The sequence below is a fragment of the Oncorhynchus nerka genome, linkage group LG7 (genome assembly GCF_034236695.1).
Source record: "Oncorhynchus nerka isolate Pitt River linkage group LG7, Oner_Uvic_2.0, whole genome shotgun sequence".
NCBI lineage: Eukaryota > Metazoa > Chordata > Actinopteri > Salmoniformes > Salmonidae > Oncorhynchus > Oncorhynchus nerka.
Window position 1 is genome coordinate 47,989,031 of NC_088402.1, and position 12,429 is coordinate 48,001,459.

The 12,429-nt window shown below is 43.0% G+C and overlaps 1 protein-coding gene across 7 annotated transcripts in view; it reads right to left on the reverse strand.

Moving 5' to 3' along the window:
- Positions 1–12,429, reverse strand: part of tmcc1a (transmembrane and coiled-coil domain family 1a) — a 70,462-nt gene that overhangs the window by 9,757 nt on the left and 48,276 nt on the right. For 6 of the 7 annotated variants that reach the window (XM_029663885.2, XM_029663884.2, XM_029663883.2 and 3 more), the window contains one exon: positions 1,934–2,191. In XM_029663885.2, the coding sequence (XP_029519745.1) occupies positions 1,934–2,191 (258 nt within the window). Of the gene's footprint in view, positions 1–1,933; positions 2,192–3,072; positions 3,957–12,429 lie in introns of those variants that run through there. The other variant, XM_029663887.2, reaches the window with a different exon arrangement.

Below are 12,429 nucleotides of genomic sequence, written 5' to 3' on the forward strand. Positions count from 1 at the left end.
CTTGTCTCAATTGTCTCAAGGCTTTAAAATCCTTATTTAACCTGTCTCCTCCCCTTCATCTACACGTGGGACAATACCATTTTTTAAATGCAGGTACAAAGTCAGGATCTCAACTTACTGTTGTGAGTTAGAATAATATAATACACAAGGTGCAAATTGGAAATGTGGCTGTGCATCAGCAGTCACTCAATTAGCCCATGTCAGCAAAGATATTTTAGATTGGTAAATTAGTCTAGCAGCCAGCTAAACGTAGTAAGCATGGTCAAATTACCGACCGTGATAACCCATTAATCATCAATTATCATATTAAAAACTGCAAACATTTGCCTCCACCCTATTGCAAAATGTGTAGAATTGTAGTAGAATTATATGAAATGAGTTATAAAAGGTAAAAATATTCTCTCCGCCCATGGCAAAATGAGTAGATTTGCAGCAAACGTGCTTTAAAACTGCAACATTTTCTCTAAGCCACATGGTAAAATGTACAGAACTGCAGGAAATTAACTTTAGTGGGCCATAACAAATAACTTATTTTCTCTGTCACGAGGGGGGGGGGTATGCCAAGCAAGGTATGCCAAAATAGGTATGCCAAGCTTGTAGCGTCATACCCAAGAAAGCTCTGAAAAACCCCATATGGAATCATGTAGTAACCAAAAAAGTGTTTAACAAATTCTTCAAAGTAGCCAACCTTGCCTTGATGACAGCTTTGTACACTCTTGGCATTCTCTCAACCAGCTTCACCTGGAATGCTTTTCCAACAGTCTTGAATGAGTTCCCACATATGCTGAGCACTTGTTGGCTGCTTTTCTTTCACTCTGCGGTCCAACTCATCCCAAACCATCTCAATTGGGTTGAGGTCGTGTGATTGTGGAGGCCAGGTCATCTTATGCAGTACTCCATCACTCTCCTTCTTGGTCAAATAGCCCTTACACAGCCTGGAGGTGTGTTGGGCCATTGTCCTGTTGAAAAACAAACAATAGTCCTACTAAGTGCAAACCAGATGGGATGGCGTATCGCTGCAGAATGCTGTGGTAGCTCTTCCTTTCCTGTGGCGGTAACTTGATGGTTTTGGAACTGCACTTGAAGAAACATTCAAACTTTCAAAGATCTTGTAATTTTCCGGATTGACTGACCTTCATGTCTTAAAGTAATGGACGGTCATTTCTTTTTGCTCATTTGAGCTGTTCTTGCCATAACATGGAATTGGTCTATCTTCTGTATACCAACCCTACCTTGTCACAACACATCTGATTGGCTCAAACACATTAAGAAGGAAAGAAATTACATAAATTAACTTTTAACAAAGGCACAGCTGTTAATTGTAACACATTCCAGGTGACTACCTCATGAAGCTGGTTGAGAGAATGCCAAGAGTGTGCAAAGCTGTCATCAAGGCAAAGGGTGGCTACTTTGAAGATTCTCAAGTATAAAATATATTTAGATTTGTTTAACACTTTTTTTGGTTACTACATGATTCCATATGTGCTATTTCATAGTTTTGATATCTTCACTATTATTCTACAATGTAGAAAATAGTAAAAATAGAGAAAAACCCTGGGATGAGTGCTGTAGGTGTGTCCACTCCAAACCTTTGACTGGTACTGTATGTGAATGTGATATTTATGTTTTTTATTTTAATACATTTACAAAAAAGTTGTAAAAAAAAACTGTTTTTGCTTTGTCATTATGGGGTATTGTGTGTAGATTGATGAGATACTGTATATATATTTTTTAATCCATTTCAGAATACGGCTGTAACGTAACAAAATGTGGAAAAAGTGAGGGGGTCTGAATACTTTCCAAATGCACTGTATTGTAGTCATATATTCCATCATTTAGCAGTGCTGTTATCCAGTAAAAGTAGATCTGTCTGGTGTATTGTCATTCAACTGTTTTGTGTTTCATATCAAAACGATTATAAAACAATGCTCACCTGTTTGATGCGGGCACTCTGCTGCTTGTCAGCGTTGTTTGCCAGTTTGAGGTACTCGGCCACGTTGTTGTCTCTGGCCGTCTGCTCAATCTTGATCTGCTCGGTGAGCTTCAGGATTTTCTGCTGCAGCTGGGCGATGGCCTGCTTGGTGCGCTGGGGGTCCGGGGTGCCATCATCACCCCCAGAGAAAGATCCATCCTCCCCACACGACACTGCCTGGGGGGTCTGAGCTAAGCCACTCACCTCCAACCGCTCAATCTGGTGGACGAGAGGGGAATTCATGATCACAATATGGGCTCCACAAAGAAAACAGAAAAAAGGAAGCGGCTGAAAAATAACCAATTTCCTTCCATATGCCCAGACAATACTGACTGTGTAGCATGGCATGCAGGCTGAACCATAGAGGAAATCAAACATTTGTCATCAGTAACAAATTGTTAATCATGAGTGGAGGTGGATAATATCATTGAACCTAATCACTAGTGTGCCCAGTACAATGTAGGACATCATGTATGACAGGATGTCGGATTTGCGATTACAGTGTTGACATTGATTCACAGATTAAGTCTACCTACAGACAACCTTTGCTTTTTCAGGTATTGACCTGATTTCTGCAAACAAGCACCAGTGTAAAAAAACGAAATCTAAATGGGAAATGTGGTATTCGATTAGCACTCCATGATAGTTAGGAGTTAGAATAGACTGGGAACCATGAATCCCCTGAGCCCTACAACTCCAGTAGCGACAAAGTCAAGGGCCATGCTCACTACTTACTAACCTAACTGTCAACACATTCCCTGGGGCCATTCTCCGCATCAGAGACTGACACTGGCATATGCTACAGTGCACCGAACAGACAGGAGCAAGAGGGATGGGGAGAGCCAGTATTTGCACGCCAAAGTTGGGAAATAGAAAACTGGCAGATTTCTCACCTGTTGGCACAATATGACTAACTGATGACATATACCACTCTGTAATGACATGATTAAAAAGAAAACCACAGCATCCGGTAATTGAGACAGCTGTAAGAAAACTAAAATCTAGTCTATTGAAACCATTATGCTCCAAAATACAGAGACACCTGATACTTCAAAAAGACAAGGGACAGGGAAACTGCAAGGCAGCGAAAACTCTCTCACCTTGCCATTCTCCAATCGGAGTACTTGTTCCCAATCCATGTTCCCTTATTCCCTCAGTCGGTCTGGCGACTTCATTCATGTATCCCGCTCTGGAGCTTCGCCCCTTGCTCACGCCAACTCACCTAATTTATGTATACAGATTTAGTGTACCTGAACCCTGACTATCCTCCTCTCCCCAACGCTCCTCACCCCCTCCCCACGGCGTGAAAGTGGTGACATCATCCTCCTGCAATCCCGCCTAGAGCCAAGTGCAAGAAGTGCTCAAACGTCAATCATTATCCGCTCATGTTCCGATTGTGGTAAAAAAAAAAACTTGTCAGAGACATTTCAAACCGCCCGCGATCTGTATTGTTCATGTTTATTTATTTCAAACAACTTGCTGGAAATAAGAGGAACATTTATTCCTTCTTTGAACACAGTAGCCTAACCCTATAGTTTCACTATGTATTTTCACCTCAAGGTTCTCGTTTCACCTGTCACACAAGAATATGAATCATATGTATTGCATATGTATTAATCAAAATGTATTGCACAATGCAAATCGTTTCTCAGAAAAAAACTGGAAGAAACAGGATGTTCTCCAAAAAAGGGCAAAACGAAAAAATCGGAACAATTTTCCGTAAACAACTTTTTGACCTTGACATGGATTTATAGAAACAAAACCCTTGGACATATAACTATTTATATAAAACTCCCTCCTTAATCTGGGTTTAATCTTTCCATTCTGAAAAAAGACATTCATTGAGGGAGGAAAAACTGACTAACAGAGTACAGAAATCAGGGTGGTTGGGAGTGTAAATTAGATAACATCAAAACTTTGCCTCTCTCTGTGCCAAACAGCGGCTGAAGAAAGGTGGCAGCGGGACAAGCTCAACCAGTCTGACAGTTTCAGGAATGCCACTCACACACACACACACACACACACACACACACACACACACACACACACACACACACACACACACACACACACACACACACACACACACACACACACACACACACACACACACACACACACACACACGCTCCAATTATTTTGAATATGGCATTGTTGGGCTCCCAAGTGGTGCAGCAGTCAAAGGCACTGCATTTCTGCATGAGGTTTCACTACATTACCTGGTTCGAATCCAGGCTGCATCATATCTGGCAGTGATTCTGAGTCCCATAGGGCTGCGCACAATTGGCCCAGCATCGTCCGGGTTTGGCCGGAGTAGGCCTTCATTGTAAATAAGAATGAATTCTTAACTGACCTGCCTAGTTAAATCAAAAATATGTACAGTTGAAGTCAAAAGTTTACATACACCTTAGCCAAGTACAGTTAAACTCAGTTTTTCACAATTCCTGACATTTAATCCTAGTAGAAAATCCCTGTTTTAGGTCAGTTAGGATCGCCACTTTGTTTTATGAATGTGAAATGTCAGAATAATAGTGGAGAGAATGATTTATTTCAGCTTGTATTTCTTTGATCACATTCCCAGTGGGTCAGAAATGTACATACACTCAATTGGTATTTGGTAGCATTGCCTTTAAATTGTTTAACTTGGGTCAAACGTTTCAGGGAGCCTTCCACAAGCTTCCCACAATAAGTTGATTGAGGTAAGGGTTTTGTGATGGCCACTCCAATACCTTGACTTTGTTGTCCTTAAGCCATTTTGCCACAACTTTAGAAGTATGCTTGGGGTCATTGTCCATTTGGAAGACACATTTGCGACCAAGCAAATTCAATCTGTCCCATAATTTTCCTACCTCATGATGCCATCTATGTTGTGAAATGCACCAGTCCCTCCTGCAGCAAAGCACCCCCACAACATGATGCTGCCACCCTTTACAGTTGGGATGGTGTCCTTCGGTTTGCAAGCCTCCCCCTTTTTCCTCCAAACATAACGATGGTCATTATGGCCAAACAGTTCTATTTTTGTTTCATCAGACCAGAAGACATTTCTCCAAAAAGTACGATCTTTGTCCCCATGTGCAGTTGCAAACCATAGTCTGGCTTTTTTATGACAGTTTTGGAGCAGTGGCTTCTTCCTTGCTGAGCGGCCTTTCAGGTCATGTCGATATAGGACTTGTTTTTCTGTGGATATAGATACTTTTGTACCTGTTTCCTTCAGCATCTTCACAGGGTCCTTTGCTGTTGTTCTGGGATCGATTTGCACTTTTCGCACTAAAGTACGCTCATCTCTAGGAGACAGAACACGTCTCCTTCCTGAGCGGTATGACTGCTGCGTGGTCCCATGGTGTTTATACTTGCGCATGATTTTTTGTACAGATAAACGTGGTACCTTTAGGCGTTTGGAAATTGCTCCCATGGATGAACCAGACTTGTGGAGGTCTACAATTTGTTTACTGAGGTTTTGGCTGATTTCTTTTGACTTTTCCATGATGTCAAGCAAAGAGGCACTGAGTTTGAAGGTAGGCCTTGAAATACATCCACAGGTACACAGCCGATCAGAAGCTTCTAAAGCCATGACATAATTTTCTGCTATTTTCCAAGCTGTTTAAAAGCACAGTCAACTTAGTGTATGTGAACTTCTGACCCACTGGAATTGTGGTACAGTGAATTATAAGTGAATAATGGGTCTGTAAACAATTGTTGGAAAAATTACTTGTCATACACAAAGTAGATGTCCTAACCGACTTGCTAAAACTATAGTTTGTTAACAAGACATGTGTGGAGTGGTTGAAAAACAAGTTTTAATGACTCCAACCTAAGTGTATGTAAACCTCCGACTTCAACTGTATATAAATTGTGAAATCCTAATCATACAATGATGACTTTGAAACCTCCTGCTTTGGACTGGATGTGTCAATGTGTAGTTCATAGTCTACATGAATAATCTAGGAGCAGAATTACCGTTTTACCTCAATTAGCCACGAAATCCCTAGTTTGAAAGCCACTCTTTTCTTGAAGCTCTGCTGAGACATTTTCCCTACATTTTCTCCCACATAGGCCGGCACCCTAGCAATTTGAGTTCTAGCCAATGAGCTTCAGCCCCTCGCATTCGAGTGACAGCTAGAAAAAGGCCTGCCCAGCATTATCCAATGAGGTTGCACGGTGGGCAGAAAGGCTCAGTGGACACAGCAAAGAGTTGCCGCATTCAAAACAACTAGGAACTCAGAAAAATATCAAATCATGACATAATAAGTGATCTTCAGGTTGGAAAGTCAGAGCTCTAGAAAGAGGCCCGAGTTCCCGAGTTGGAATTCTGAGTTGGATGACCATTCAAACTGATTTTTCCCAGTCTGATCTTGTTTCCTGAGTTGCCAGTTGTTTTGAACACACTGAAATCAGAAGTCAGAAATGTCCTAGTTCCCCGTTGTTTTGAACGCGGCAAGAGAGACACAGAGAGAGCAATGGCGTGGTGCACATATCTGCACATATAGTACGTCATTTTCGGGGACCACTTTTGGCTCGTGAGTGCTACTTTCAGAAATACTGGCTAAAAAGTACACAAAATTACCAGAGAATCCCTCTAATGGCCCAAAAAGAGAACAAGCCTATTATTATGATGACAGCTAAAATGAAATAGGCCTATATCCAGATCCAAAAATGTGTCAAATTAAAGTGCATTCGTAAAGTTTTCAGACCCCTTCACTTTTTCCACATTTTGTTACATTACAACCTTATGATAAAAAGGATTACATTTTTAAATAAGCGTCATCATTGGTAAGACTAAGCTACATGGCTTTAACTGCAGAAGTGAGATCAAAGACATGAGGACACGGATTAACTGTGGCCTCAAAAACGGCCCACTAAAATAGCTGTCTGGCCACTGACTGAGATAGATAAAGGAGGGAGGCCAAGGAATGGCTGAGTCAGCTGACCATAGTGAACTTGAGTGCCCTGCGAAGCAGCGCTGAGACACAAGCTTGCCCGTGATAACGAACAGATCAGAGACACTCACAGACCGGCACAGGAGTAATCCATCCATCCCCATAAACCGGGCCTAAAACGCACGATAAGCATGCGTCCAGGTACAGATGCAAGAACGCACGCACGCACGCACGCACGCACGCACGCACGCACACACGCACACACACACACACACACACACACACACACACACACACACACACACACACACACACACACACACACACACACACACACACACCAGAAAGAGGAGAATGGTAATCCCTCATTTTCCCAATGCCCCTCTCATTTATCTGAGAGTATGACCTAACTTCCATCTTGATAAAGGATTTCTGAGCTATAAGGGAGGACAGACACTGATAAGGGCTTTATGAAAGCAGACTCCTCTAATGCCCTAGAGATCCTCACCCACTCGGAACACGTTACCATGGTCACAGTGTTCCGTCTGATCCACAGAAGCTAGGGGTCAAGGGTAGTAAAGCTAATCTGGAGTGTAAAGTTCAGATCTCAAAGAAAGGAAGGAAAAGGGAGAGCGAGAGAGAAAGAGAGAGGGACCAACAGAGGTGTACTTAGCCACGGAGAAAAGATACCCTAAACTCAATACACCTGTGACGAGCACACCTTATTGTTTACGCCTAGACGGAGCATAACTATGTCTGTATACAGTAGACAATCACAAAGCACATTCACATGACAGTGCAAAGTTTATCCCTGACTGTTTCATAGGTTGAAATTGTGATACATATATGGTACAATATATAGTATGTGTGTCATACATTGGACATATACCTGCACCCCTCATCCAACTAACTCTTGTCAGCCATAAATGGCTCAAGTTGAGTGTATGCATCACACTTATCAGGAGTTGACAGGTATCACCACTTCACGTACATGGTAATGAGTTACATACTGTAGTGCCATCCACTGTACAATATAACCACACCCCCGGAGAACTCCACCTGAGTAACCACTGTGGATATCTCTGCGACTCCCCTGTGTGTGTGTCCACCGGAATTAAGCCTAGATATAACATCAGAGCATGTGAGTGGAAATAATTTGCCAGTAGTAAGTACACAGCAGACCTTACAGTGCAGGACTATTCTATACTAGGTCTAGGGAGAGCTTACTGCACAGCTCAGTATAAGATTGGCAGACTGAGAGACACTGTAATGGACTAAGGCCCTAGAATTTCCCTCTCTAAAACTGATTAACTGATCAAAACTGATTAACTGATTAACACAAGTTCCCAATGCTTTTCCTTTCCTGATCTCCTCTCCCCCAGTCTCAATGACTCCCCTCTTCGCCTCTCTTCATTCATCTCCTGCTCTTCCTCCTCTCTTCTCTACTCCTCTCCTTTCCTGATGGTCTCAGTTCCCACCCAGCCTTACCAAGTTAAGCAGCTCTGATAGTTTTTAATGGAAATCAGCTTTATTTGTGTCTTTAATGGGTTCCAATCAGACAACAATGATGTCCATTCAATAGCTACGGACAATTACATAACTCTGTGTGACGCTGGGCAAAGCAGCCATTTACTAAACACACAAACACACAGTTCAAGCTCGCCAGCAGCTAACTTTTGTTATGTGGAGGAATTCAGAGGGGTCTGGGAGAAAAGCCTGTTGTGTCCGCTTCCAACCGGAAAAAACCCCACACCGACTAAACTAAACTAAACTGGGAGCCTGTTGAAATGCTGTGGCTTTCCCTAGCCCAGCCATCACAACACAGGCTTTCAGTCCTCATGACGTCAAAACAAAGTCCTCTCAAGGCTTCTCCAGTACAGGCCTTTCGTCTCTTACCGCAACTCACAGTTTCTCAAATGCTCTGTTAGGTTTCAACATGGGTGTGTATTGGTTCATGTAACGCAAGGACATTTTTACACATTGTAGACAGATTAACATTCATAGATGCTATATATGGATGGATACAAACATGGATGTCTGTACACACGTATATACAATGAAAAACAACATTTTGAGAAGTACGTGCACATGGCTGTGAGGTCCAACATAGATGAACACACACATACAGGCACACGCTGTATACAGGTGGAGACTCACGGTGGTGGGGGAGGGAGATGGAGAGGTGTCAGCAGTTATCAGGTTGAGGATGACCTCCATGATGAGGGGGTGCGTGCATGGAGCCTCACACAGCCTCATGTGGGGAGGGGGTTATTGGGGGGGTGTCATTGACACCTCAAAGGAGAGTGGGGTCTGTCCCACAGCAGGGAGGAGGACTGAGCCAAGGGTCCACTCATCACACTGGACACACTTACTGTCTGGTCCTCTTGGAACAAGATCCACTACCACTAGACAAAGACTGTGAATACCCTCTGTAGGAGCCAATGGAATACTATCAAGACTGAGTATAGTATCTGGCCCCAGCATAAGATCCACTGAGGCAGAGTCCACTGTCCATAGTCCAGTCTGTCCATCAAACAGCTAGCCTCTGCCAAGTCCCCAACAACCAGATGTTATGGTTTCAGGGGAAATGAAAGAGTCTGTGACGCGACTTCCACTTTTGGACGTTAAGAAGGTGACACTCCATATTAACTCCTCCTCCACATTTACTGTATTGGTTGAACAGTGCAGAAGAGAACCTCTCCCAACAGTTTTCGTTTTTCTCGTCAAGACCAGTATGAAGGGGATCTAGTTTCAGGCTTTTGTTTTACACCTGCTACGTTAATCCAAGAGCAGACCCAGCTAAACCGCTACTTCGTCCAGTCAACTGAGTCACCACTGAGTCCACAGACCTAGGAGACCCTGATACCAGTCTGTCCTGCTATCAGCCTGAGAGACATAGAGCAGCAGCTCTGCTGGGTCGAGGCTTCACTGATCACACACTCTACAGAGTGGAGGGAGAGTCCAGCCAAGTGAAGCCTATGGAGCACACACACACACGCTTCAGCGAGCACAAATCCCACAGACACAGTGCTCCTGGAACAACAAGGAGTCCTCGCATCGTAGGGTCGTCTTGATGCAGCCTCAGGATGACAAGAAGTGACAGTTAGTTAACTGACTAGAGTTGACTGCAGTTTGAACGCAGGGTGACAAACTTCAGGGTTAACGAAAGGAAGAGCTGACCGAAGATTGAATGCGGAGTTAACTGAAGGAAGAGTTGACTGCAGTTTGAACGCAGGGTTAAGTTTTCACAGAGTCTATAGGGCGTAAATCCACTGAGGGAGAAAGAGAGAAAGTGAGACCCTGAGGACGAATGTGCGGGGAACGAGGGAGTAGGGAGGAGAAAAGAGACCACCAGGAGCTGTCAGTGTGTGTGTGTGTGTGAGTGAGAGAATGAGAAGGAGGGAGAGAGGGAGGTGAGAGGGGGAGCAAGCGCACAGGGAAGGGGGCAAGGGAGAAAGTATTTTCATCCGTTACAGTTTCTGGGCCAGTGAAACTCCACAGTTGGCTAGCTGATGCAGAAAACATCTCATAAGTAGAAAAATAACTGTCAAGCCTGAGCTAATTATCTTCCACAGCTTGATTGTCACAGCCAATCAGCACTGATGGCCAACACACCGAAACCAACCAGAAATGAACATAGCCTACATAGCCTGACCAATGAGCTTCACAGCCAGAATCTCTTAGCCAATCACCTGCCTGAAATCAAAATAGCCTTGCATCAGAATCCTATGATCTCATCTCTGTTCCTACTGTACTGGCTACTGCCAGTGGGCCTGATGTCACTCACCACACATCCACATACCACATACTGTAGGATACATAATGTCACAGTCCTAAACAAAACCAGTGTTGTCATGTCCTTAAAGATGACTAGGTTTTCTATCTGAGAAAACAGATTCAGTTTTAGCTGAAAAACAGCTCCACCATAAACCCCTTCTCAGATTATACGGTCATATGACCAACGAGACCGCAATGCAATGTGTGTGTGTGTGTGTTTTTGTATACCAACCGCTCACAACCAATCAGGAAGAGAAGTGAAGCGGGGCACATAGGGGGGTAAAGCAGGATGAGGGCTGACAAATCATTTCTGTACAGAAATTAACTGAGAGGAGGGAGGGGGAGGAGGATGAAGGAGGGAGAGAGAAGGAGAGGGGATGAATACAGGATTTAATGAGGACTGTGGGAGGGAGGAATAGAGGGGATCAGGGACCAAGACCCAGAGAGAGGCTAGAGTTTAGGGGAAAGGTGGCTTACATAAGAGTAGGCCTCAGTCATTCTGAGGTTTCTGGGAGTGTGTGTGTCCACTCGACTCAACTCTAATTCCTGTAATGAATGAAAGTAAAGAGGTGTGAATACTTTCTGAAGGCACTGTAGCTAGCCAAGCGTGATCAGGAATTTATACTGTACTGTCTTTGGTTACATTACGCCAATGTCTCTGTATAAAATGGGCCATAACATTAAGACTAGCAGAGATCCAACTGTTGAACTTCAATATTATGTTCAACAATATATTGAAAAACATTATTTTCCAATATTCATAAGTTATTGTAAGAAAATTGTTATTGATTGTCAAAATACAACTCTTATTACAGAGCCTTGTAGCACCTACAGATGAAACATTATGGAGTCTTAAATGAGGGCTGGGTAAAGCCACAATGTCATAAATATGCCATCTTTAATCAATTATTTCTAAATTATCCTTTTATATACAAATGCCATATATACTGTAGGTCAACAATTTTTTTATTTAATCCATTTTGAATTCAGGCTGTAACACAACAAAATGTGGAATAAGTCAAGGGGTATGAATACTTGCTGAAGGCCCTGTAAGCTCATGCGCAAAAACATGTCATCGGGTCTAAAGGTTGTCTCGCGCCGAATTGCATATGTGCAGGCCTTCAAATCAAAGGTACTCCTTCGACATACAGCTGTTTTTGAATCAAATTAAAACGTGTTAGTTTGTCACTTTCACAAAATTGGAGTAATGACATGTTCAACTACATGGTTGTGCCTTTAGATTTGAACAAATCCCAAACCCCGGCCTGGTCTTCTTGGTCTGCCTTGCAAGCATTCCCAGAAGTCTTGCGATGTTGCGCCTCGGTTTAGAAACTCTGTGAAATAACCCATCACAGCCCTCCTTTTACTTGCATCATTCCATATCCTGCAAATCAGCAGCAGAGGGGGACGATTTGTTGGTAACCCTTACAAATTGGATCATAACTCTAAGAGTAGCAGAGATCCGACTCTGCCACTACGCCGGTAGAGTTCAACAATATATTGAAGAATTCACCAAATCCAAAATTTGGATTTGCCAATATTCATGTTTATATTTTTCAATATTCATACATTCATGCAAGAAAATGTTATTAGCAGGGTCGTGTTTCTGAGGAAGCATGGCTCTCGACCGGCGCCTCTCCCGTGTTCATACAGGAGTTGCAGAGATAGAGAGACTAACTACCACGTATACCACGAAATTGGGGAGAAAAGGGGGTAAAAAGTATTTTTTTAAATGTTTTTGTGAGGAATCACTCAGATACTCCTGACAAATAGGGAATGGTATGTCACAGCTAGGCCTAATTA